Source organism: Clytia hemisphaerica, unplaced genomic scaffold (genome assembly GCF_902728285.1).
Source record: "Clytia hemisphaerica strain Z4C2 unplaced genomic scaffold, Clytia hemisphaerica genome assembly, whole genome shotgun sequence".
Classification (NCBI taxonomy): domain Eukaryota; kingdom Metazoa; phylum Cnidaria; class Hydrozoa; order Leptothecata; family Clytiidae; genus Clytia; species Clytia hemisphaerica.
In genome coordinates, this window is record NW_027103512.1 from 1,748,649 (window position 1) to 1,775,656 (window position 27,008).

The 27,008-nt window shown below is 36.0% G+C and overlaps 4 protein-coding genes and 1 long non-coding RNA gene across 7 annotated transcripts in view; 4 read left to right on the forward strand and 1 right to left on the reverse strand.

Annotated features, from left to right (window-relative positions):
- Window positions 1-13,785, forward strand: part of LOC136799314 (uncharacterized) — a 159,651-nt gene extending 145,866 nt beyond the window's left edge. The window contains exons 1-3 of one of the 3 annotated variants that reach the window (XR_010845506.1): window positions 10,374-10,875; window positions 12,830-12,889; window positions 13,626-13,785. This is a non-coding gene — a long non-coding RNA (uncharacterized lncRNA). Of the gene's footprint in view, window positions 1-10,373; window positions 10,876-11,584; window positions 11,694-12,829; window positions 12,890-13,625 lie in introns of those variants that run through there. The other 2 variants (XR_010845508.1, XR_010845507.1) reach the window with 2 other exon arrangements.
- On the forward strand, window positions 677-4,269 carry LOC136799312 (ADAM 17-like protease). Its single transcript, XM_067056018.1, has 2 exons — window positions 677-1,567; window positions 2,142-4,269. The coding sequence occupies exons 1-2, from the start codon at window positions 717-719 to the stop codon at window positions 3,472-3,474; spliced, it is 2,184 nt and encodes a 727-aa protein (XP_066912119.1). The 5' UTR covers window positions 677-716; the 3' UTR covers window positions 3,475-4,269.
- LOC136799313 (ADAM 17-like protease) lies at window positions 6,647-9,675 on the forward strand. Its single transcript, XM_067056019.1, has 2 exons — window positions 6,647-7,729; window positions 8,226-9,675. Exons 1-2 carry the CDS (start codon window positions 6,735-6,737, stop codon window positions 9,589-9,591), a joined length of 2,361 nt encoding a protein of 786 aa, XP_066912120.1. The 5' UTR covers window positions 6,647-6,734; the 3' UTR covers window positions 9,592-9,675.
- Window positions 13,786-15,717: 1,932 nt separating the features above from the next.
- Window positions 15,718-22,759, forward strand: LOC136799315 (large ribosomal subunit protein mL38-like). Its single transcript, XM_067056020.1, has 7 exons — window positions 15,718-16,025; window positions 16,206-16,361; window positions 17,127-17,320; window positions 18,593-18,714; window positions 19,383-19,538; window positions 20,326-20,453; window positions 22,558-22,759. The coding sequence occupies exons 1-7, from the start codon at window positions 15,782-15,784 to the stop codon at window positions 22,662-22,664; spliced, it is 1,107 nt and encodes a 368-aa protein (XP_066912121.1). The 5' UTR covers window positions 15,718-15,781; the 3' UTR covers window positions 22,665-22,759.
- Window positions 22,760-24,731: 1,972 nt separating this feature from the next.
- Window positions 24,732-26,856, reverse strand: LOC136799316 (tubulin beta-4B chain). Its single transcript, XM_067056021.1, has 4 exons — window positions 26,702-26,856; window positions 26,483-26,591; window positions 25,669-26,237; window positions 24,732-25,469 (listed from the first exon to the last, which is right to left on the reverse strand). The coding sequence occupies exons 1-4, from the start codon at window positions 26,756-26,758 to the stop codon at window positions 24,867-24,869; spliced, it is 1,338 nt and encodes a 445-aa protein (XP_066912122.1). The 5' UTR covers window positions 26,759-26,856; the 3' UTR covers window positions 24,732-24,866.
- Window positions 26,857-27,008: the final 152 nt, after the last annotated feature.

Here is a 27,008-nt window from a genome sequence, read left to right on the forward strand (position 1 = left end):
TTTCCATAACATCTGCATACATACAACATACTCACATCAAAGAACTTCAGTATTAAAAATCGAAATCAAAAATCACTAAATCAAAAATCTAAATTTCTCTACAAATTCCCTAAATCTTTATTGTAAGGGTTCTACTTTTGTATTCATCAAAAACCAACCTAAAGTGGCCTAATTTTAAGCTTTTAGAAAAATAAGAATATTACTTTTCACTATTTTTTCATAGTAAAAATGCCTTTAGTCACATCAGTTTAGGGCAAAAAAGCCTAAAGTCCAGAGTGGAAACAATTTTGGACTTAAGGTTTTTTAACACAAAAATATTTCAAATGTTAATGGTTTTTCTGGATTTAAGGAAAAATAATTTAAAGTCGATTTTCTCAAAACAACAAAAATGGACTTAAAGCTTTTTTATTTTGATGCGTTGAAATGTATCAGCTTGGTATACTAGCATTTATTTTCAAACTTTTCGCCAGCAAAAGTACGAATACATAAAGTTAGAGAACATTTTAGAAATGAGAGTATAAATCATTTTTTTAAATCAGAGTCCTTCGTGCCGCCATGACAGTTGTCCTTTGCGGACAAAGCCTGTACAGCGATTATTTTCTGAAACAATGGAAATACAATACTTCGCTCTCCACCGTTTCATTTGATGTTTATCCAGAGTCTATAATAAATCCATGTTATAACAGATATTACATTTTTTTGTATTTCAGAGAAACATGTATATCTTTTTAATGTTGATGGTTTCCATATCCTTGGTTGATTGTCATTATATGCATGACATTTTAAATCACTATGAACTTCTTGATGTGGATCAGTTAAAGCATCATGTTGAACGTAGGGACTTGTCAACAGAGGGCCATTCAAGACAACTACATTTTAAGTTTGCTGGAACAATGTATAATGTGGTTTTACGTCAAAGACTTGATATTTTAGATCAAGGTTTTGTTGCCATGTCAGTTGATAGTGAAGGTGGAATGCATCCTTTCTCTGTTCCTACTCTCCAATATTATAGAGGAACAGTTGAGGGATTTGATGATTCCCTTGTATTAGCTCATATTGAAAATGATATGGTGACTGCAGAAATCATGTTAGGGAATGAAACTATTTATATTGAACCATCAAAAGTACATTTCGTAAACAAACCTAGCCATATGTTAGTTTACAAACTATCAGATGTGATATGGAATCTGACTTCAGCTGACACTAGCGTCAAACTGAATCAAAAGAACTGTGTTGTTCCTGAAGAAGTTTTTGAAAAAAGTAATAGTGTCGATGCCAACGTCAATATACCTTTTATTGATGTACAGAGAAGTGGTAAGAAGAGAAATCGTAGAGCAGTGGCAACCGTAAAGAATGTCTGCAGTCTAACTCTCGTTGCTGATTACCAATTTTTCAAAAATATCGGAGGAGGTGACAAAATGAGCACATTGAATTATATGATACAGGTGGTCTCTCGTGTTCATCAGATCTACAGGAGTACCAATTTTGACGGGATAGGTATTAATATTGGATTCAAGGTGGAGAAGGTTATCATCCATGAAAGCTTCAGTATAGATTACCAGCACAGGTTTCTACTTTCGTTTTTTCTTTAAGGGATATCAATCGACTGTTTTGTAACAAAAGACAGTACTGTATAATCCATTATAATACATGATTTTTTGCAATCAAGTATAACCCTTAAGCTACAAGTGAATCTCGAACCTTTGACATACAATAAAAAGTTATGCCTTAAGATTTATGCCTTGTTTCTGTTAAAGGATTGGATTGATTCTAGCACTTTTTTTGTTTTTGTGTGACAAATTCTTTGACATCTATCATTAAAGAAAGCCTTCAAGCTTCAAGCTTCAATGCAACACACATTTTATTATGGAGTCTGTAGGAATGCGGAATCTTTTTCAATCCCCACAGGTTCTTCCTTTATTTGACTTTCTTATCACTTTCTTATAATAGACAATATCGGCTTAACGTAAAAACTCAGATTTGACCTTGGAGAATTCCCCACAATGCTTTTGGCGGAAAGGATTTCACCTTGAACTTTTTTCCGCGCAAAGCATTGTGGGCAATTCTCGGAGGTCAAATCTGAGTTTTCACCTTTAAGGCGATATCGTCTATTGTTTCCTAATCTAACTTGTGCATTTTAGTTACAACAGGGAGATAGACGGTGGTAAAGTATGGAATGTTGACCAGCTTCTTACAGTATTCAGTCGTACAAATTTCGATGCCAAATGTCTATCTCATTTATTCACTTATCAAGATTTTGATAATGGTATCATTGGCCTAGCTTATGTAGCAAGTGCTTCAGACTATGAAGTAGGAGGCATCTGTACACGGTCTTATCGTGATCATGGTGGTCCTCGTTACTTGAATTGTGGTTTGAGCAGCAGTGTCAACTGGGGGAGACGTCTCCTTACTGCAGAAGCGGATTTAGTTACAGCTCATGAAATTGGACATAATTTTGGTTCCAATCATGACCCGAGTAGTTGTCAAAATAGCGGCGATGCTGGTAATTATATCATGTATGCACATTCAGTGTCTGGTGAGAAAGAAAACAATAACAAATTTTCGAAATGCAGTCGACATTCAATGGGATTGGTGTTAAAATCTAAACGTCATAAATGCTTCTCTGAACAAACTGAGGATGCTTTTTGTGGGAATCTCATAGTAGAGAAGGGTGAGGAATGCGATAGCGGCTTGGTGAAACCGTTAGATGATTGCTGTGACCGAGATTGCAAATTCAAGAAAGATCCCAAAACTAATAAACCCTTTGTTTGTAGTGATTCCCACGACCCATGTTGTGATCAATGCAGGCTTGCACCATCTACAAAAGTTTGCCGTAAAGCTTCCCAGTTCTATTGTTATGGAGAGACCAAATGTAGTGGCGCAAGTAAGTCCTGTCCTGAGGCACCTGGTCTGGATGGTCGAGAAGATTGTGGTTTTAGTATGGGGAATTGTATCCAAGGGAATTGCACCTCAATGTGTCAACAAAAAGGCAAGATTTCATGTCCATGTTCAGCTGGTCCTGATAGTTGTAAGATTTGCTGCAAAGATTCTGCTGATGGTGATTGTGTCAAACTGGTTGAGGATCTGGACGAAGCAAATGGAATCGTATGCGAGCTTACAAGTGAAAAAGGGAAATGTGTTGATGGTGCCTGCATAAAGAATGTTAAAGATGTCAGAGATGAATTCAGTGGGCTTTTCGAAGATTTCTCTTTTAGTAAATTTGTGAAATTCATGGAAGATAACATAGTTGGCACTATCATAACTTTATCTTTGTTCTTATGGATACCAGCATCATGTGCAGTGTATTACATCGATAAAAAACATAATGACGAGCAAACTTTCATGACTATATGGAAACATCCAGAGAACAAGGAGCTGATACCAAAAACCATGCCCGGTAAGCTGAGAAACCTTTTCCGTAGTAGTAAACGTTCTAAACAGCCGGTACGAACACAATATCATATCACCAGTTAATATTTTTCATGCATCTTATTTAGATTTTCTGGTTGGTAATAAATCAGTTGCTCGATTTTGCCAACTTCATGCATAGAAGGAGGGGCATTTTTTATGATTTTTTGACAGCCTTCATTACGTATTGGCACCTTTTTACTATCAAATATCATCTCTGAATTTCATTTTTATGTAGATTGTGCACATTTGGCGAAATTTTTGACATAGTTGTTTTCTTTGAATATGTATGGTTGCAAGAACATTTTTTGATTAGCAAAAGTCAACCAACTTTTGAAGGCCTAGTAGTTAGAATATTCCTTTTTGATACTTCTGAAAATACCATTTTAAGTCCTGCATAATGATAAAACAATGCTAATAGAAAGATTTCTGATGACATCATTTGTTTACATTACATTTTGTTTTCAATTTCTTTGTTATTTAGAATGAATTACAATACAATGTGCTCATCTGAGCAGGCAATTGCAAACAAAGTTTTTAAACAAATAATAATGTTATCAGAAATCCATCTATTCTTATGAATTAAGTATGACACTGTGGATAAGTTATAAAATATTAGCACATACAAAAGGGTAAACAAAATGTTAATCTTTTTTGTACCGTTGAGTTTTTTTACACGACTTGTAAAGATTGTAAATAGTCACTCATAATATATTGCTTATTTTGTTTATAATTTCTGTAGTCTAAAAGAAGTCAGTGCTTGTTTTTGGGCTTTTCCAGAAAGAATTTTTACCCCCGCTGTTCAGGATATTGATTTTCGAACTATCGAACCCCCTGGATATCCTACTTTATTAGTAAAGACCCCCGTAGTACAGTGGTAGAGCATCCGGCTACGGTTCGCAAGGTTGTGGGTTCAACCCCCAGCCGGGTCATACCAAAGATTTCCAAAATGGTACTTGATACCTCTCTGCTTGATGCTCAGCAACTAAGAGAAGGATCAAGGGTAAGTGGAGAAATCCAGGGAGAAAGAGTGGCGCCCTCCCCTACCTTCGGGTAGATAGCTATCGAAAGAGGAGCCTTCGGGTCGCCTCCGACTGCGGTCGCAGACTTACTACTTTAAAGACCCCCTAGATATACACTCTTAAAAATATGCTCAACCCCCTGGAAGATGCTTACCCCATGGATATCGTATTTTTTACTTGAAAAGACACTTTACCCCCTGGATATCCGCTCCTTTGTATATATTTAACCCCCTGGATATTACTTTTGAACAAAAATCGTTAACCCCCTGGATATCCGATATCCTCAACAGGCACAGATTATTTCTGGAAAAGCCCCCATTTACCTTTTTAAAGTCATTCTGGTGACCGCAATGCAGTGGTAGAGCATCTGGTTACGGTGCACAAGATCTTGAGTTCAATCCTCAGTCTGGTCAAACCAAAAACTACATAGTACAAAAATGGTACTTGATGCTCAGGATCAAGGGTAAGTGGAGCAATCCAGTATAAAAGAGTGGCGCCCTCCCCTACCCCTATGATGCTGCTCAGAGCTCACCTTCTTTAAAGACTACAAATATATTATTTTCTTTTGTAGATTGAAAAGTTAGTATGTAGTATAATTATATAGGAAAAAGGTTGTTCTATTTTTTTGTTTTTCTTCTAACGGTAGATAATTTATTATTTCAATATTCTTGTTTTGTAGTTTTTTTTTAGGTATGCTTGACAGGTTGGCCATGGAAAATTTTCAGGCTTGCAATAAGCGTAAATTTCTTCCTGAACCACAGTTTAACCATTTTGAACGGCTTTAGCTCGCGATGTGGCTTTCCAGCCGGCACACAACGTCAAAACAACATCCATGTGACATTCATAACGTCCAAATAACGTTATTTGAACGTTAAAACAACGTTGTGTGCCAATTATCCATTTGACGCTCTCCTCTAATTCAATTCTCAAGGGGAATTTGATTTTTATCGAATAAGGGAGAGTATCGAAAAGTAGAGCGTTGTTTGGGAGATTTTGGGAGCATTAACTGAGTTGGCTAAATTTTTTCTAAATTGTAAGGGTATAATTTTGAGACACAAACGTAGGTTCGCACAAGCAGTAATTTTTAAATCGTCACCTCTTCCCTCATATGATTTTCCTTAATAACTATATTAATAAATGCTCTTCTAATGGATAAACACCCTGAAAGTGTTCCCCCTGGTTAATAATGTGTTAGTGTTTATAATATAAACAATACGATATATATATATTATATGATATGTTGCATTTTTATTTGGATTTTTTGTCCTATTTGTTATATTAATTATGAAAATATATAATGTTCCATGTTATTTTGTAAAAAAATAATGATCGCTCATGTCTGGGGCTTTAGAGCAATAAGCAAAGGGGTGTTTTGGATAAAAATGGCAATTATTTTGCTCTTTTCGGCAAATAGTGTGATAAAATGTTGAAAAGAGCCAAAAAGAGCAATAATAGCCATTTTTATCTAAAACGCTCCACTGGTACGTCTAATCTGATTTCTTTCCTCTCATAAACATATATTGGTCCCCTCAGCGTTGCTGTAAGTAAGTAAATAAAGTGTATCCAGATATAATTGGCAGTGGAAACAAGAATGCCTGTAACTTTTGATAGTCAAATATAATTGCAAAAAATTTGTTTGCTTGTTTTAGAGAATCAAAAGCGCTATATTTGAATGTATTTTGGTTGAGAAATTCGCGTTTTTAGCGGTTAAATTTGCGATTGCAAAAATTGAGCTTTTTTTCTACTTATATATTTGACTATCAAAAGTTACAGGCATTCTTGTTTCCACTGCCAATTTTATCTTTAACTTTAGTAAGTTAATATTTTCAGTAATTCGAAGAAGATTCTTGATCCCTTGAAGATCGAATTAGAAAGAGTCAACTGTAGAATGACTGAGTATTGTCGTCCATCAGTCTGAATGCCTATACATTGCGTTGTCGTCCATTTTTTAATCGTTTTACACTGTTTTACACGCTTTTTTATAAAAACAGTTTCACAAGAACACGAAGCTGAATATTGGCCAATCTAAGAAAAAACCTCAAGATTTAAAAAATTTTTTAAGAAAGAATTGATTTTAACAGATTTTAAAGCATCATAAGAACATTTAAGCCTGAGCCAAAATTAACTGTTTCTTATAAGAAAAGCGTTTAACGTATATGTTTCTAACTTGTTCTTTGTCCTTTTTCTTTATATATACATTTTATTTTATTTTTCACAGATAAAAAAACAACAAAAATAACACAAAAATAAAAAAAGTTGTAAAAGATTTCAACCATCGGAATCAAAGAGCTATGATGAACAAAAATGTTCATTTTCATTTTGCACGCCTTCATCATCGTGACGTCACAACCCAAATGGACTGGGACGACTTCAATTACTGTAAGCGATGATGATGACGTCATCAAACCTTTAAATCAAGACGTCGACAAATCAAAAAATGACGCCGCCATCAGGAACAACATCAACGTAAGAGATTTTGAAATTTTACGCACGGACCAGTTTATACACGTTAAGAACGGAGCTACGACACGACAAGTTACGTTCGACTTTCACAACCGACAATTCATACTAGAATTACGACAAAACAGCGACATACTGACCGATGACTTTGATATTAGACACGGCGTGACGATTGACAGACGGGAGTTGTATACGGGTTACGTTAAGGGTGAATTTACGTCAGATGTGCACGTCGCTATTGACAACAATGACGTCATAACCGGTGTAGTTTACACAGACGCAATAACGTTACGTATCGAGCCATTACGTGGTTACGCTACGAATGCACGTAAGAGGGAAATGATCATTTACGCGCACTCGAACGACGTAACGCGTTTTTCAGGCAAAAAGATAGGAGATGACGATTTTGCTCTGATGCTTGGGAAAGGTTTAAAAGAAGAACTGAGGAGGCGTAAAAATGTCCGTAAAACAGAAGAAAGTGCTCGTAAAACAGAAGAAATTACTCGTAAAGCAGAAGAAAAAGCTCGTAAAATAGAAGAAAATACTTACGAATTCCTTCACAATATTTCTCAAAAACCTTTGTTTCGTAAACGACGCTCAAATACTAATAAATGTGATTTTCCCAAAAAGACGTTATGCCCGATGTATGTAGTCGCCGACCATCGGTTTTTCAAATACGTCGGTGGAAGCGAGAAAAAGAACACTATATATCACATGCTACAAGCAATCCGTTTCGCTGACAAAATTTTTAAAGAGACTACTTGGAATGACGGGGTGACGTGTAACATAGGACTAACCGTCGGTGATTTTTACGTTTTGGAAAAGCCAGGGAATTTCAGGTAACACATTTTTCTTCTTTAGAATATTTCTACTTTCCATGGGGGAGTATATAGTTAATTTCCAGGGGTAAACCTGTTCAGAGGGTGGGTACAACTTCTATTTGGAAGACTTTCATTTCAAACTCACAGGCATGTGCGACTTAGCTTTTACTAAAAGTATTTTTCTTTGCTACAGCACTACATCTCCAAAAGCCATAGTTTAATCCCGCCTACGTTTAAGAGGAGGTCTTCAAATCCTCAGACAACCCTGTAGCGGGGTTCGAAAAATCAATTATTAGGGGGGTTTGGCTTTTAGGGGGCTTGCTCATATAGGTGGTTTCGGTCAATGAAAGCATTTATATCATGTTGTTTGCTTCTACCGATTTGTTCTTTGAAAAGAAAAACAGTTTTCAGTTTAATTATATCATGCTTTAATTTGATACCATTCCTGTCAATTGAACCACCCAGAAAGCACTTTGGTCTCATTTCAAATGATTTCATTTCCTTGTTTCGGTAGCTTCAATAAACCGGCCGACGACAACAAACCTGAAGCTTACCAAAACATTTTACAAGACTTTTCAAGAGAAAAAAGTTTGTTACCTGGCTGGAAATCGTCATATTGTTTAGCTCATCTTTTTACGTACCGTGACTTCAAAGATGACGTCGTTGGATACGCTTACATTGGTAATGAGGATACGTCACCGGGGCGTTACAACCACGGTAGTCATGCCAAATCGTACGGTATTTGTGGGCAACAGAATGTGGCCTTTAGTAGTTATTTTAACAGTGCACGTAACACTGGATTGTTGACGTTAGAAGCCAATCTCGTCACAACGCATGAAATAGCGCATAATTTCGGCGCCCGTCACGATAACAAGAAGGACCCGGCTTGTTATTTAGGACGCGAATCAGACACCGGCAATTTTCTAATGTTTGACTTGATGGTGACAGGGCGTAAACGAAACAACGCTAAATTATCGCCGTGTAGTATCGCGTCCATCTCGCGCGTGATCAAGAGGAAAAGTGAGCGCTGTTTCATACAACAAAACGATACGCTTTGCACGAACGGTGTGCTTGACCCGGGAGAGGAGTGTGACCCTGGGCTATTCGGAAACGACGACCCATGTTGCGATAGAAACTGTAATCTTAAACCAGGCGCACAATGCAGTGATCTTAACCATGTATGCTGCACAGAATGTCAATTTGCGAATGGGAAACTATGTAAAGAAAGAAGCGACGCTGATTGTCTAGAAGCGTCCTATTGTGATGGTACGTCTGCCGGGTGCGTAAACATCACCCGTAACCCGATCACAGACAACACGACGTGTGATTACGGTAAAGGCAATTGTCAGAAAGAAGGTTGTGTATCTATTTGTGACCAGCGTGGGAAAGAAGAATGCAATTGTGCTGATGCGGGTATAGATGCATGTAAAATCTGTTGCCGTGATAAGCAAACGGGGCTCTGTTCTCAGGTATTGGATTCCGAACATGTATGGGATGGCGTTCCATGCGAAGTGAATAATAAGATCGGTACGTGCAGAACTGGAATATGTGTAAAAGTCAAACGTCGCGTGGATGACGAGTTTGATGCGCTACTGAAAGATTTTTCGTTCAATAATCTACGTTTATTTATGATGAAAAATATTGTGGGTACCATTTTGGTGATTTCCATTTTGTTTTGGGCACCTGTGGCGTGTGTGGTCCATTGGCTAGACAAGAAACAAGACGAGGAAGAGAAATTCAACCTGAACTGGACACTGCCGTCAAATTCAGAGCTAGTTTTGAGTAGGGGAGCACGAAAAAAGAGACTGGGTTTATTGTTCAGAAGACAAGCAGCTTCTGCAAAGAGAGTGAAAGGTGGCCAATTTCATATTTCCAGGTAGTAAAACATGTTTTTTTCTCACCTGGAAAAGTTTTAAAATTTAGTCTACCTGCTCGGTAGAAAGTTCGTTGGCGAAAAATATTCGTCGGCAAAATTTTCGTCACTAGCAATTAATTTTGTCACTTTTTGACAAATATTTTTTGCCGACGATTTTTTTTCCGGGGTGTTGTCGGTTCTTTAGAGTAATTAAGGCTGGAAAAAACAGGTAAAGTAATTGTTTGATTTCTTTAGTTTTTATGGCAAACCCTTTTTCTTAGAACAATAGCTCAAAATTTTGCGCTAAAGTATTAAATTTCAAACAAACAAGTTTTTAATGTCATCTGGTAAAAAATAGTAGTCGCAAAAATCAATCTTCGGTCAAAGGTTTTCCTCTAGATTTCTTCTAGTTTCCTCTAAATTCGCTAGTCAAAAGAATTAGTTACCAAGCGGTTTTTAAAGTCCTTTTTTACCGACGAATTTTCTACCGATAAGTCCTTTTTTACCGACGAATTTTCTACCGATAAGTCCTTTTTTACCGACGAATTTTCTACCGATAAGTCCTTTTTTACCGACGAATTTTCTACCGATAATTAGTTTTTTAAATTTTCCGTAAAGAAATGATTTCGATGATCAAAACATCTTTGATGTGGTCTCTATCGAAAGGTACCTTAACTAGACGCCCCAGATTTCAAATTTAATTTTTTGATTTCACTGTGACTGACAAGTTGAGTATTGTCTGCGTCTCAATATTCATAGATTTTTTTATTTTTTTCAGTTTTTGATGCAAATTATATTTCGATATGTTTTTGGCCCAGCGCGGTTAGCGTAAGGGCCTTTCATTTGCACTGTGCCCGCTGTAAGTAACTCGCATGGTAGACGGAGCTCGTTTCATTATTTGAGGAAAACAAAGATTACAGGCTAATCATCAATTCTTTGCCGCGGAAAGTCATGTGATATACTTTTCAACCAATCAATGGTTTAACTCACTAAAAGAATTTATTCAGCGATAACAGAATGTTAATCTTTAGTAAGTGTGATCTAATTCTGCTCAAACTTTATGGAACTAATGGATTCTGTCTTGTTTGGTGACCTTGACGTTTGACTGCTTCAGACACACGTCTTTTTACCAGTTGTATATCCATATCATTATTGATGCTGAAAGTAGTTTTTCCTGCTGATCCTGTGGGTATTTATTACAAATAGTGCAAATACAAACATCCATATCATTTGGTGCTGACTGTAGTTTCTTGCTCAATCGCGAATCTGCTCCCTGGCTATCATCATATAGATACATTTCTTTCAAAAGGTAATTAATTAAATCATTGAGACATTTTTTTAATATAGGCGACTATCAAAAATATGTTCTGTTTGTGTCAGCCGACCGACCAAGAAATTGGCAGACAAAGATTCCAAGTCTGACAAGTAGGAAAATTGTTGCAATTTTTCATTGAGCAAGCGAATAAATACTAAAAACTAAACTTTGAAATCACCTAATTTACTACCGTCATCCTCTACATCATTTACGGTCCAGTTACAACAATCACACCACCATCTTCAAGACCTCGCTGGTCGCAAATGATTAATAAAGAAATGGCGGCTTCAAATTGAAATTGAAACCGTGCACACCAAATTGCCAAATAAACTGGAATAGGCCGATGAAATTTACATATGAGTTTACCGTCGTGAAGTTACCCAAAAATAGATGCGGCATGATTTCATTATTCATTATTCATTATTTTCCCAACAGCACCTTATCCACCATTTCTGCCAATCATGCTCTCTCAAAATAAAAAAATTTGCTTCGCTTCAACCCTTCGCATCTTTTGCGAACGAAAAATAAAGATCGATTACTACAGTGGCGCTAGATTTTGCAAAAAACTAAAATGGCGGTCAGGGCGGTTTGGCAGATATATGGGCCGGACGCCCACTGCAGTTGTAGGATTGAGGGCGGCAGCATTTTCTGTAATAAATCTGTAATAAATCCCGTGTAAACATGCGTAGAGACGATTTAACAAAGATAGAGGTTGTAGTTGTAAAGAAATATGGAAATAATGAAAAATTTATGAATTTTGAAAATAATGAAATTTTCATGCGGGTGCTTTTTAGAGATGCGGGCGGCTGACGGTAAACTCATATATAAATTTCACATCCATACAAATCTTTCGCCCGCGGGCACTCTGCTTGGGGCCATCCATATAGTACGTACGCAGTGAAGGGGGAGAGGGGGTTTAGCAAAAGCGTACATCTATTGTTTAAATGACATCATTTCTATTGTTCTCTGCGTACGTACAAGGGAGGAGGGGGTATCAAATTTTTGGAAAATCTTTGCGTACGTACTATATGGACGGCCCCCTTACTATGTAAGCAAGTTTGAGAGCTTACAGAAACCAGTCCTTCGTTTCACTCTGTATGTAATCATGAAAATAAAACAATAACAAAATGACACTCTTGTGCGCTCGTAAAAAAAGTAATGGCTGTGGTTTTGACGCGAACGGAACATATTTTCGATTGCCGCCATACACCGAAACAATATATTTGGAATGGCTAACAAATAATAGTGTCTATTAAATAGACTGTGCAGCTCCCTTTTAATGTTGTTGCTTGGAGAACGTAGCAATGTCAGTCGGACCCCTCCACACCTTTCCCGTGATTCCAGTTTTCTGGATTTTTTTTCTGCGCAGTCTTTGCACTCCATCGCTTTTTAAAAGGGAGGTAAACAAACCCATTTTACTTGCTTTTCCTTAGGGAAGAGTGGTTTTTGGCCTTTTTGGCCTTTTTCTCAACTTCTATTGCATGGAATTTTTGAAAACTTCAGTATGCTTTTACTACCAGTCAGCAATGCTCAAAGAAAAAGATAACAATTTTTACGTTTGCTCTGAAAATAGTTTGTCTTACTTTAGTGTGTGATTAAAATGACACAGTCTGAGACTAGATGGCATATAATGTTTAATCTATTTCTGGTTTAAAACAATGGATGTAGTAATATGTATTAAAAAATACCAGAATGACCCTCTTTTAAGCGCTCCCTAAGCGCTGCACCTATAGATTTTTTTTCAAAATAAGCGCCACACCTAGAATCCGATGCAAAGCGGTGCTTATTAGAAAATCAAGAAAAATAAAGCCACGCTTATTAGGACATAAAGAAAAATGAAAAACACATGTTTTTACTCATATTCTACTGTCATCAATTCGTTTAAACAAAACGCATTAAATTTTTCTACTGAAACATAATCTTATAAATTATATTCCATTTTTTCTAGTGCTCACTCGAATAATTACTGACAAGAAAGAAATCCTATCTTGATTCCAATCCTTTACAGGTGAGTTGACTATGTTTTATTAACTGCAAGTTGTATTTAATTGAAGGGGAAGTCGAGTACATTTTAAATGGAAGAAATTTTGTGGTATTCAATTTCGTGTGGTTGACAGACACCCAAAACCACAAAATTTCTTCCCTCTGATCAAAAACAAAAATGGACGGGGTCTTTCTTTTTATTTACTGTAATAATTAAAACTTAAAATTGCATTTTAGGGCTGCTTAAATAATTTGAAATTTTTGTTTTCTTTTTCGAATTTTGATTAAATGTGGATGGGGGGCTCCATTATAAAATTAACTTTGTGATGAAAAATTTACACCCCTCCTATCTCGCTCTCTCTCTCTCACAAAAGACAAGGACATGAATAGAAAAAATAGGCTCATTAGCAGTATTAAGAGAAGTCACTGAAAAATTATTCCCCTGCCTTTTTAGGGGCTTATAATCTTATCGAGTTATAAAATATCGAGTTAGTCTTCGAATTATGAAGCATGACGCCATGCTTCGAGTTATGACTATTTCCTAACTAAATGAATCTGTTTATAAAATAAGGTATCGAGTTATTTAACATTCCTAATGAAATAAAGTCACCGAGTACATAACTTGATAAGTTAGTGTTTAAAATAAGTCATCGAGTTACACAACTCAATTTTCTTAACTCGAAGATAATAACTCCCCCTTTTTAGGAGAGAATAGCAATTCAATAAGAAATTGACGTTTCATATTTTCTTTTTCGTTTTAGGAATCAACGCCGAAACCACCGATCTGTCGGTGGAGTGTATACCATACTACACAGCCAAACAGCCAAATCTTACTAAACTTAGCTTACTAAACTTACTAAACTCAATCAGCTTACTCGGTTAACAATACCGTTTTAAAATATACATTGAAGTTTCCTGGGAGTTTCCTGTGTCATTTTTTTTGTTCTTCCCTTCGCAAAGTAATCTTTAGGCGAAAAATCATGATATCGATCGAAGCTTATCGTAGTTCGATCGGCAACTTTAATGGAACTAGGCAATTTGACCTTCGTTCAATATATCGAGGTTTTAAGGTTGGCTCGTCACTTCCCAGTAAAGGGCTTTCTAGACTTCTTAAACCCTTCCCTTTTTTAGTAGAATCTTTCTAAAGTAAAAGAAAGTAGATCAGGGTTTTTTTTTCGAATACCTTAAAGGAAGAAATTTTGGCGGAAAGAAAATTTGGCGGATTTGGCGGATTTGACTGAAATCCGCCAAATTAAATTCCCGCCAAATTAAACATTTTGAAAATATGATCTCTTTTAAGGTGTTTTTGCTATTTTTTCGCTGTTTTGACGCCATCTTAAGGTTAAATTTTTAAGCGACCGCCAAATTTAGTTTTTTCGTCCATCCGCTAAATTAAATTCCTGCCAAATTTAGTTTTTTCGTCCATCCGCCAAATTAAATTCCCTCTGAAAAAACTTTTTTGGCCATCCGCCAAATTAAATTCCCTCCAAAATTTCTTCCTTTAAGGTATAAGTAGTGTTATTATAGTGTTATATAGTAGTGTTTTTCAAAAAGTCGAAATAATCTCTGTAATCTGAAATGAAGGTGCGTTTTAGCTCCGAACCAGGTAGAAGAATGTGCATGCTAAAATCATTTGTTATAAAAAGGCTTTTAAGCGAGGATGTTTTCAGGTAGCAAACTTAACCGAGGAACAGAGCATTTAATTTTTGTAGAACGTTATTTTTTTCAAGGAGATAAAAAAAAAGCATTACTAATACATACGATGGAATAATTACAAGTAATGTTCTACAAAATAAAATTATTTCTTAAAAAAAAACTCCTATAGCTCTATTACAATAAACATTGCCTTACATTCTTATAAAAAACGTACCTGTTGGAAACACCTGAAAACACGGAAATTGACCCATGTGCTGTTATTTCTATTAATAAACAATATCTGAAATACTACAGATTATTCAGTGCCATCTACAAAACCTCTATAGAAGGGAGGCTGCGTACCAGAAATATACATTTTAACAATATAAATATGAAAAACTATGTTCGAGAGGCCTTGAAGCGTCACGGGAATAGGCCACTTGGTGTCAGATTAATATTGTACATTCGATACAATGAAAGACGTCTTATGCTGGGCCGTAATGCCGCCAGGCTACTTGTTCTTTTACAGAAATTTTTCATTTTTCAAACTTTTTTAACTATTCTTAATAAACTACGCAATTACACTTTCTTTTTTTTATAAAATTCAAAATTTTAAGTACAACTATTTTTATAATATCTACAAATTAGGGAATTAGATTTTCTAGAATAGATTCAGTATTCAAAGTGTTACCATTATGGTACCAGGGTGAACTGTATCAAAATTATTTTTTTGTAAACGTTATTGTATCATATTTTGTACCTTCACATAAGTGTTATTTGTTTCAGACTTTTTTATGTAGTTTTTATTTACGCATTTTATTTTAGATATTTTAATATAGCTTTTTTTACATTTTGAATATTAGGGTTTTCATAATTCATCAGTAAACATACAATAGATCAATATTTGTGCTACTTTTCCCCTTATCTACACCCTTTTTCTATAAAAACAAGTTGATTTTGGCTCAGGCTAAACTGTTCTTAATTTTTTGAAATTTTAAGGCTTAAATGTTATTAAAATGTTCTTATATGTAATATGTGATAATTTTGAGCCTGTAATGTTCTTTATTATTAATATTTGGCGGGAAAATAATTATGACTATAAACGTCATTTCTTCGTGGTAGACTCGGACCTAGTCTCCTATAACGCTTTAAGTTCTGATTGGTGTGATTGACGTTTATTTGTTGGCCGTCTGAGCTGTGTAGAATTTTATGTATCTATTTTTCCTTTAGACAAAATCAAAATAATATCGATCCAATCAGAAATAAAAAAACAAAAGAAATCATGAAAAGTCTTTTCAAAATCGTCTCCTCGCCGCTTTTGGATTCAAGTGCACTCCATTACAGAGCGTCTATGGTAGAGTGCTGCAGATACATCAGTAAGAAAGCACCTGCGAAGGAGGGCAAAACGCGAATGATGAGGAAAGATCAGACAGATAAACACACCGAAATAATCGAAGTTGATAAATCAGACAAACACAGATACTTCAAATGGAATTATCAACCGCTACCCACTCAGACTTCTGAAGGTATGACACTAAGGAGTTTATACATTTGCACTTTCGAGGACGGCGGAGTGACTGAAACGCTTTGGAAACAACCCACATATTTGATCTACAGGATCAGGATCTAGACGGATCAGTGCAACCTATGGGTGAAGGTACTTGATTACTCAATCATATCTTCTTTGAATTTCTGTCTTTCTCTAGATGTTGTCAATCCACATTTCAATATTCGATCACCTGATTTCAAGCTTCCAAATCCACGCGGACGTCTCGCGCGCTCTGTGTGGCGACAACGCATCGCTGAAGTACAAGCCGCGCGGAATGATCCAGAACTAGAAAAACTGTCAAGACACAGGAAACGTATGATAAAAATATTTTTGTGCTTTACTATATAACTTCTGAGAATTCGAAAAATGCGGAAGAATGTCTTCGGAATGTCTATCGGTCAAAAAATTTTGAACGATATACTTAATTTCTCCTTCAGCGTTGATTCGACAGAATTTGACAAATTGAGCAACAGCCAATTTTAGCCGACCTTTGATCCCTGATACTTTGTGGTATAACATTGCCACTTCCAAATAGCGATCCATTTGAAAGGCTTTTTTCAGACATCGTCATTGTTCGGCGCTATAAGACAATCTTTAGCTTCTGTTCATCCTCTAGCGAAAAGAGTTTCTTATAGGCCACCATAATGAACCACCCACCATAGCAGCGGGAAGGCAAGCAATACGCTATTAAGTAGACCTATATATAGGAAATATATCTATAGAGGTGTGCGATTCAGACTAGGACAACCTCTACGGTTGTAAAAACAGACAACAAAAGCAATTAGATGGAGAAATAAAAAATGTAATCTATCAATTTCGAATCTCATAACATATCATCCATTATACCAGCTCCGTTTGACAATGACCAAGTTGTTAAAGACGTCCGCATTACAAACCAGGGATCCAAACTACGTATCCCCGCTCAGTTCACAAATAACCAAGCCCGACAGACTGTCTAAAAGTCCTAGATTACTAGGATATCCATGTAAAATATAGACTCTATCGTGTTAACCAAAATGTCGATGGGGGGGGGGGTAATCTGCAATTGTCGATTTATGAGTGTTTTTCTTATTTTTAGTATTTCTACCCCTGGAGGAGATCGAGGCCGAATGGAAGCACGAGTTTGGTATTCATGACGTCAACAAATTGATTCGTTTCAATCAAATATCACGTGACTTGTTCCATTCGGATGACGTCATCATGAATACGTGGTTGGATGTCGCTTTCACGGATGTGAAAATACATCGAGGAAATTTGGTTCAACCCTCACAAGTAAGTCTTAATCTCATAACAGGTCATCCATTCTGCATATCGCGCTCTATTCTAAAATGGATATGGCGAATGTAACGATCTGACCTGGTTGTTCAGCCAAAAACCTGCTCTTTGCCTGGAAACGAGAGCGACTTGGTTCTAATTCTTATGACTGTGATTGGCTTTTGAATTTGATGCGACTGTTTTGCTTTGGCGCACAAATGCTCATTTTATATTCTTCTCAAATCTGGACGAGAAATATCAAAGCGGTGCGCCAACCTGGGCAGATTCTCTTACGGAGCCATGGAGTGTAAGAATCTGCTCAGAGATCGCTCTCGACAGTCTTCTCTCTGTTAGTGAAGGCGGCAGTTAAGGCGGTTAAGGTACCCCTGCTTGTGTGATTTCGTGGTTCAAGCTGCAGTTGACTCTCTCTAAATCGAACTTGAATTGGGAAATCAAGTTTGTTCGAATTAAAGAAAGAATTTTAGGAGTGTTTCTTCTTGACGGGACGTGAGAATCGTAGAATAGTTTGAAAAATAAAAAGTTGGAGAAGCGAAGAAGCAAGAGTTCACGTTTTTTTCGGTAATTTTTTTATCATGATTGTTATGAGAACAAAAGAAATGGGCGTGGCAGGTGATGTGATTAAGGAAACTGGATAAATACCCCAAAAACTCCCCTCATATCGGTAGTTATTACCGGAGTTAATAATATTTGGGACTTTTATTATCAACATATACCAAGATGATAAGGCCGGTGAATGAGACTATCCTGTGACTATGAAAATGATAAATATGTTTCCTTCCATCATATCTGTGGATTGAGAGGTCAAAACTTAACCTCTAAGTTAACCACCGATTGCATGAATTACGGCTGAATATCTACTGTTATGATGGCACATTCTTCGCAATTCATGGGCTGAAAAGTTCTTACCATATATTTTCTGACCATATTATTACTTTAGCCTAAAAAAGAAGATTAAAATCACTATCCCTTAATCGTTTCATTCTGATATTCAAGAAAACCTTTAAAGAAAATAAGGAAATTTATGGTAAGTTTGAACGAATCGCGAAAATTAGTTTAATGGATAACACGAATTCATGATATGCACCACTGGAGAGTCCTCTAAGAACTTTTAAAATTTTCCACCCAATACGTCACTTTAACCATAGAAAAAAATGATGTATTGGGTGAAAAAAACCAAAACATTGCAGTGTTGCATATCATGAATTCTAAAATTTCACTAGTTTCTCTGTATTACAAGTTTCTTTATCTGTAACTTTCTTTTTTGTTTAGCTTCTCACGTCACCTACTTCGATATCTTTTACACCAAAGGAAGGTCAACTGTACACCCTCATCGTCAGCAATTTGGATGGTCATCCTGAAGGCACTGGGAACGAGGTTCTACATTGGATGGTGTATGATAAATTTTCTATTTCCAGTTTTTAAGTTTCTTTAGTTTAAGACAACGAGTGATACATGTTTTTTATAAGCATGTGTTTACCCACCTCCTATATCAGGCTTGCATTATGCTTAGCATTCTATTGTTCTTAAACAACAGAGCTATTGTTTAGGTACCAAAAACTGAGCATGTATAGTATATGTTTATAAACGATATTCTTATTAAAAACTATTTCCAGATATCTAATTTGATATCTTTAATAGTGGATTGTCACGTTGAATTTCCGTTGTTTTGCCGTCCAACGTCAATCCCTTAGTGCTTCAGTACATCTTTGAATTAGTTTGAGATTTTTAAAAATGGGTGCTTGTCTCACGACAACTGGAGTTTTAATCAAAATAAATAACTAATGAATTTGCTCAGAATTATAAACTGTATCTAAAAATCGTGAAATCAAACCGTCTGACTTTAACAAACTTGATATTTTTCTCTTGACTGAAATATATCCAGGTTATGGGGAAATAGGATGCGGGGAAGTGCTTATTCAAGCTCTGGAGATATTTGACAGGGTCACAAATTCAGTAAATTTTGAAAATTGTATCTGACAGGGTTGACTTTTGATTATACCTATCACCTTTTAGGACAAATTTTGCGTCTGATCAAAGTGTATTATGTTATTTTTTATAGTTCCAATATTTCAAACGGTGATGTCCAAAACAGTGACACCATCTTGAATTATTTACCACCATTGCCATGGCAAGGTACTGGACATCACAGACTAACCTTCACTTTATACCATCAAACTGAGGGACGGGTACAGGCTGACCCCATCAATGAACAAAAGTAAGTCGCGAAAGTCCATCTAGAATTCAATGTTACTACTCGAAGACGAGGCTCGTTTTTTTATGAAATAAATAAGTTTGCGCATTCAATCAATCAATCAATCAATCAATCAATCAATCAACCACTCACTCACTCACACACACACTTCAAAATTTTGAATCACTCGGGTCACTTTTTCATTTTTGAGGCCTTGAAAGGAGTTTTTTTCAAGGTAGGTTAAGATCTAACCTTTCTTAATGATTTCACAATTGAGCATAGAAGTGATGCAAAAACATAGTACCAGTGTGGGCCTTGAAGTGATTTTTATGATAGAGTCACCTTTTAAATCACACAATTACGCAAAAAAAAATCAATATCACGTTATCGCGAGTTAAATTTCCTTTCTATCACGATCATCTTGATCAATTTGGTTCCCCCGAGCAGGCAATCACGCACTTTAAAATTTTTAAATCACGAAATCACAAACTTGAAAAACGCCAATCACGCCTTCACGAAAACTGCTGGGGGCCTCATGATATATGATTAAAGGTTTTTGTTTTTAAATAAGAGTGATATCGCTTGCTTACTCATCAATTTTGATTTACAAGCTTTTTCACATTGAATGAAAACGGATGTGGAGCAAAATTGGTCAAAAAGAGGAAAAGAAAAACAATTTTTTGCTTATATCAGCATAATATAACAATAGGCAGACACTGTCCTGGTATGAAATATGTCTGATATGAAACGGGAACACTTATATAAAAACAAAACCTTCAACAAGTTTGAAATTTCGTTTTTCTGCTTTCAGTATGTTGAAGAACAGATGTATGACGTCACACGAGTTTGCAACAGCCAATCACTTACTTCCAGTCGGTATCACGTGGTGTCAAGTCACGTGGGATGAAAGTGTGTCTGAAACATGCAAACTGCTCAAAGGTACTTTTTTATCATATCATTGTTTCATCCCTGATTTAGGTTCCTTTTAGTTTTATAGCTTAAGAGTCTACTTCTGACTTAACTTTGCTTTCTGATGACTTTTGATGGTGCTGAGTCTAGTTAAAACCTTTTAGCGGCAAACAAGACATGGCTTGGGGAAATGATTCTGATCAAGAAAGTTCCTTCTTCTGATCATCCTTTTCATTTCATTTTTTGAAAAAAAGATGGTAGAGCAACGAATTATTTTGTTCCAGACTAAAGGCTTGGGGACACGAGAAGTTTTTATCGCGTTGGTGCAATGCAACATTCTCTATCCCACCAACACAAGAAAAAAGTGCGTGTCCCATGGTGTCTTTTTTGTTTTATGGGACAAAGAGTGAGGGAAATACCCAAAAGACACACTGATTTTGTCCCTGGGATAATGGAGTTTATTTGAATCAATTATGCTCCATTGTCCCAGGAACAAAAGTGAGATTTTACTTTTGTTGGTAGGAAGAAAACGAGGTGGAGACACAAGAAAGCGTTTCAGGTTGGTGGGATGGAGAATGTTGCATTGCACCAACGCGAAAAAATCTTCAACTTTCTTGATCAGAGTGGTTTCAATGACTTTATATAATTTCATTTCATCCACTGACAGTCCAAAAATCATGACCTAAAAGGAACTTATGCGCCAAATTTAAGCAACATTTATTTTCTTTCCAGGCTAGGGTTATTTTTAGCTAATTATAACTAGCTTATGACTGAATTTTAATTTTACATCGTTTTTTTATTCATAGAACTATATTTCACAGGTCTATCGACCTCTAGGAAATAATTTTAGATTTATAAAATATTGTCCAATCTTCATCTGTCGTCCATTCATAAGAAGATATGGACATAGCAGGCGTAGTTTTGGTCTTTGTCCTAGCTTTTGCTTTGACAAGTAAAAATTATATCATGTATGGACTCACAGCGGTATTCTAGATAACTAGAATTGGCTACGGACAACACTACAGTTTGCAGACACTTTAAAGGATTATAGATTGTTTACATAACTGACAACTTTTTGTTTACATGATAAGCTTTCGGAAAGAATTCTTTGTTTGTTTTTGTTGTCAAGTCAGCGTATCAACTAAAATTTACGTAATCCTTGCAACAAAAACAAACCATGCAAACAACCGGCGATCAGTGCGGAATTCCGCTGATTAAAAACGAACCGTACGCGTTTTTTATATCAACTAACAATATTCGTTTGCCAAAATATTGAGAACAAGTTAGGAACATTTTAAGGCTTTGCAGACTCTTAAACTCCCAATTTCTTAAGAAATACACAAAAATAAGAAAAGGTTAAGAATGTTTTTACTTAGACTTCACATTCGAAATGTTAAGAACATCAAAAGGCTTTAAAAACTTTGGATGTTCTTATTAAAAGACGTGTACACGTTTTTTTTTTTTTTTTTTTTAAGAAACACACTTTTAAGAAACATGACGCTCAGAATGCCTAAAGACTAAGAAACATCTAAGAAACATGCTGAGGCTGAGAATGGGAAAATAACATTTTTTAATTCGTTCTCAACTTCAGTTGACTTAGAATCTGACAATGTGTCTGTGTGTGTGTATGTCCCAAAACTTTGGGGCAGCCTGGAGACTTCAAAAATTGTTTGATTTGGCTGAAATTTGGCACACTTGTTCCTTGGGTGAATATCTGGGGGTGCTTTTTTGATTTTTGGGGCCTGGGACGAGTTTTTCGCCAAAACGAGGCTAAAACTTTGGGGCAGCCTGGAGACTTCAAAAATTGTTCGATTTGGCTGAAATTTTGCACACTTGTTCCTTGGGTGAATATCTGGGGGTCTACAATTGGGCCTATGAATAATTTGAAGCCACTGAAGTTGAGCCCAGTGCGTTGCGCACGTTCGACTATTTTTATAAGAGCCTTCCAATCAAAACAAATGTTTTTTTTCTTTCCATGAAAAATAGGCTGATTATGTCAAAAACTTTACAAACATGTAAGAAACATGTAAGGCTCAAAAGGCCGATTTGTTAAGAAACATTGAGGCTGCTTGGCAAAATTAGTTTCTTAAAAAAACATGTATTCAAATCTTTTTCCATCTTCTTCTTTTTACAGATTTGTCTGGTGAGCCTGTGTTTGAAATGGAAGAATATCTCGAGCCCAAAGTTGAGCAGGAAATGTTGATGAGAAAATGGAGTGAATTAAAATATCGAAACATGTAACGAACTCCCTGTGAAAGTGTATACATAGTTATGTAGTATTTTTATATATCAAAATTTATCACTTAGAAAATATTAAATTTCAAAATTGAATAGAACCTTTTTATTTGAATTCAGTACTTTAATGGGATAAACTTTCGCAGGGGATTAAATTTCGCGGATTAGGGTGTCATCCACGAAAATCCGCGAAATTCTTAATGGAAATTTGGAAGGACATCATCCGCGAAATATTTCTAAACAAAACTCAAAATATGTCAAATAGATACTTTTTGAATGTTTTTACTGGCATCAAAGAGGCGCTAATAATGTATACTTCAACAACCAACATGCATGATTTGACAGTAAAAGACACAAAGTCGTGAAAATATTGGCACCCAAAAGTGCCACCCGCGAAATTTCTGAATTTCGCGGATAGACCCAACCGCGAAATTTAAGCCCCGCGAAAGTTTATCCCGTTAAATTATGATCTCGCGCAATTTACTTCAATCCGGCGCATTGTAAACTCGGGCCCAGCCTCTAAGTTGATTGATTGAAAACTTTGCTTAAAGTGACAGTTTGTGTCTTGCATGATTCTTTTTAGATTTCTTCGACCTATAACAATCCAAAAGTTTCCCTAACAATCAAAAGCGCTAAGATGACAAAAAAAGGCTGTACCGCAGCTTTTTTGCGAATATTTGCGTATTTGGCGCTTTTGATTTTAAAGGTAGCTTTCGGATTGTTTTAGGTAAGTACGGTAAATTAATTAGTTGACCTAGTCGGTTTTATAACAGTGCTTATATTGTGATAACGAAAATCAATCATGTAAATTAAAGGGTATGAATGCAAACTGTTTTGCTAATCAACCAGCCGGCCGCACCTCCTAATTAAAATATCTCTTCCATTTGTCAGATGATGCATAATTGCCATGCATTTTTGCTCGACTGTTTAAATATCTAAGTAATTAATTAAAAGACATTATTAGTTTATGATTGCTTTCTTCTTGTATATTTGACTTAATCGACTCTTAAGTTAAAAAGGGAATATCTTTTAGGGTTACAATATAAAAGGGATAATCAGTTGGTTTAAAATATTTGGCCACATAATCGAATTTCCAGTTGTTCAACGTAAAAAAGTGTACCCCTTACTCTTCTCAGACAAACTATCTCGGTTCTTTGAACTTCAACAAGATATTCAAAATTTAAAGTGATATCACTTTCGAAAATTCAAATCGGTCAGTATGCAATTTGAAGGTAGGCATCTGAAAATGTATTGTGACGGCGTGGCAACAGTGTTTTGAGTGTCCAAAAATGCCAAGAATGCCAGATTCACCACATTTTTTTTATTTGGCATTTATGGTGCTTAACTTTTGCCAAATTTTTGTCAATCGATTGCAAATTGGCAAATTTTGAAGTCAATCGAATTGGTTGTAAGCGTACAAAATTTCGCGAGAAATTCTTTCTTAACTCGACTTTTCCAAGCCTTTATATATGAAATCATTTCAAAATGCAATGCTTTTTCTGATTTTGAAATCCCACAGAAGATTAAAACTCACATTTTGAGATTAACGAGGTAAATCAACACAGCGTTCTCCCTACAAGAACAAAGTGTTAATTTTTTTGGGCTAAACTTTCCTATAGCGTAGGTTTGTTAGCTGAAGGTGCAAAAAAAAATTTTCTCTAAGATAACTCGGAAAATTTAAGGCACGAAAAAAGAAAAATTGAGTTTAAATCTATCAAAAGTCGAAAAGTTAAAAAATTCAAGTTGATGTCACAAAAACTGAAATTATGACGTCACGTTTGAAATAAGCCCCCTGTTTTAACCTCAATTTTTGTCAGAACACGGAATTCTGTCTTTCCGCTGGTACCAGAATTCTGTCCGAATTTTATTGTGTTTTAATTATCAGGGCATTCATCAGTGCTTTGTTTACTAACTAAAACTAGCCCTTAAAAAAAAATTGAATGTCTCAAAAAAGTGTAGGACACATGCATTGAAATAAGCTGAAAAACGGTTTTCTGAAATGTTGGTCGAAACATCCCCAAAAGATTCACAAAAAAAATTATTTTTTAAACACAAAAATTAATGAAAAGGTGATTTATAAGAAGAAAATGTTTTCAAAAGAAATGAAATACCAGGAATAGAAAAGTATTATTTACAGAAATTAAAGTCAGTCTTCAAATTAGCACAAATACAATTAAAGACATCCCAAAAAGTTAAAAAGAACATAATTTATTCAGCATCTTCTTCTTCCTCTTCTTCGAATTCTCCTTCATCATCAGCAGTGGCATCTTGGTATTGTTGGTATTCAGAGACGAGATCATTCATGTTGGATTCAGCTTCGGTGAATTCCATTTCGTCCATACCTTCACCAGTATACCAATGCAAGAAAGCCTTTCTTCGGAACATAGCAGTGAATTGTTCGCTGATACGTTTGAACAATTCTTGGATGGCAGTGCTGTTACCAATGAAGGTAGCAGACATCTTCAATCCACGTGGTGGGATATCACAGACAGCGGTCTTGACGTTGTTTGGAATCCATTCAACGAAGTATGAGCTGTTCTTGTTTTGAACATTCAACATTTGTTCATCAACTTCCTTCATTGACATTCTACCACGGAACATGGCAGCAACGGTCAAGTATCGTCCATGACGTGGATCACAGGCAGCCATCATGTTCTTGGCATCGAACATTTGTTGGGTCAATTCTGGGACAGTCAAGGCACGGTATTGTTGTGAGCCACGGCTGGTCAATGGTGCAAATCCAGGCATGAAGAAATGGAGACGGGGGAATGGGACCATGTTGACAGCTAATTTACGGAGGTCAGCATTCAACTAGAATAGACAAGTAAGAGATATTATTTAATACTGGTATTTACCAATCAAAGTTCTCAAAGTTATAGTTAGCTTTAGTTTTTGACCTGACTAAAAATGAAAATTAACACAACAAATCACTCCTATGGTGGTATGTAAGAAAGCTATTTCACTCAGCCTTATAACTTCACCAATGTAAAGACACTTGAAATATACTTACTTGACCAGGGAATCGGAGACATGTGGTGACACCGCTCATGGTGGCAGAAACGAGATGGTTGAGATCTCCATAGGTAGGTGTTGTTAATTTCAAGGTTCTGAAGCAGATATCGTATAAGGCCTCGTTGTCGATACAAAAGGTTTCATCAGTATTTTCGACAAGTTGATGGACAGATAAGGTAGCATTGTATGGTTCAACAACGGTATCAGAGACTTTTGGGGATGGGACAACACTGAATGTGTTCATGATTCTGTCAGGGTATTCCTCACGGATTTTGGAAATGAGAAGTGTTCCCATACCAGATCCAGTGCCTCCACCAAGGGAGTGTGTAAGTTGGAATCCTTGTAAACAGTCACAGCTTTCAGCTTCTTTACGTACAACATCTAAAACAGAGTCTACTAACTCTGCACCTTCAGTATAATGTCCTTTAGCCCAGTTATTACCGGCTCCTGATTGTCCAAAAACGAAATTATCTGGTCTAAAAATTTGTCCAAAAGGTCCTGATCTAACTGAATCCATAGTTCCAGGTTCCAAATCAACAAGGACGGCTCTTGGAACATATTTACCACCTGAAAAAAGAACAAATTTGATATCCTTTAGTACTTTATCCTATTATGTTGTAACTTTACTTTATTTGATGAAGACTCATCTAATGTTTCCAAAAGAAATGATCAGTCTGAAGCACAAGCAGGACAGGAGGATGCAATTTGCCTTGTTAACTTAAATAAAGATATTTCAAGCCTCAGATAACATTACGTATTATTGCAATAAAGCATCCTTAGGTGGGAGTGGCATGAAGAAAATCAAAACTTACCAGTGGCCTCATTGTAATATACATTGATTCTTTCTAATTGCAAATCTGAATCACCATGGTAGGTTCCGGTGGGGTCGATACCGTGTTCATCAGAGATGACTTCCCAAAACTACAAAAGGAAAAAGACGTTTTTTTAGCATCTCAGAAAATGCATATTGATTCAAAAACTCACAAAAAAATAGGACGAAAAGCGAGGGAAAAATAACAAAAGGCACATACCTTGGCACCAATTTGGTTACCGCATTGTCCAGCTTGCAAGTGAACGATTTCTCTCATTTTGAAATTATATTAGTTCGTGTTACAACACCTAGAATTTGAAAATTTATGCTGTCAGTGTTTCACTGCCTATTTCGATCTGAATTCACGTTAAACAGGCGACCTTATCTTCATGTGTTCAGTTGCCATGGGTCAAAAATTTCCGGGGGTCAAAATATATTATTTTTCAATTAGTTCCACAATACAGAGATACAAAAATTAGAATAAAATAAATATGAAGATTGTAATTATAATGAATGATACTAAAATT

Coding starts and splice junctions, on each gene's coding strand:
- LOC136799315 (XM_067056020.1), top strand. CDS start 15,782: ATGAAAAGTCTTTTCAAAATCGTCTCCTCGCCGCTTTTGGATTCAAGT. Junction 16,362..17,126: donor ACTGTCAAGACACAGGAAAC/GTATGATAAAAA, acceptor TCTTATTTTTAG/TATTTCTACCCCTGGAGGAG. Junction 19,539..20,325: donor GACCCCATCAATGAACAAAA/GTAAGTCGCGAA, acceptor TTCTGCTTTCAG/TATGTTGAAGAACAGATGTA.
- LOC136799316 (XM_067056021.1), bottom strand. CDS start 26,758: ATGAGAGAAATCGTTCACTTGCAAGCTGGACAATGCGGTAACCAAATT. Junction 26,592..26,701: donor GTAACCAAATTGGTGCCAAG/GTATGTGCCTTT, acceptor TTCCTTTTGTAG/TTTTGGGAAGTCATCTCTGA. Junction 26,238..26,482: donor ATATTACAATGAGGCCACTG/GTAAGTTTTGAT, acceptor TTCTTTTTTCAG/GTGGTAAATATGTTCCAAGA.
- LOC136799313 (XM_067056019.1), top strand. CDS start 6,735: ATGTTCATTTTCATTTTGCACGCCTTCATCATCGTGACGTCACAACCC. Junction 7,730..8,225: donor GAAAAGCCAGGGAATTTCAG/GTAACACATTTT, acceptor TTGTTTCGGTAG/CTTCAATAAACCGGCCGACG.
- LOC136799312 (XM_067056018.1), top strand. CDS start 717: ATGTATATCTTTTTAATGTTGATGGTTTCCATATCCTTGGTTGATTGT. Junction 1,568..2,141: donor AGTATAGATTACCAGCACAG/GTTTCTACTTTC, acceptor TGTGCATTTTAG/TTACAACAGGGAGATAGACG.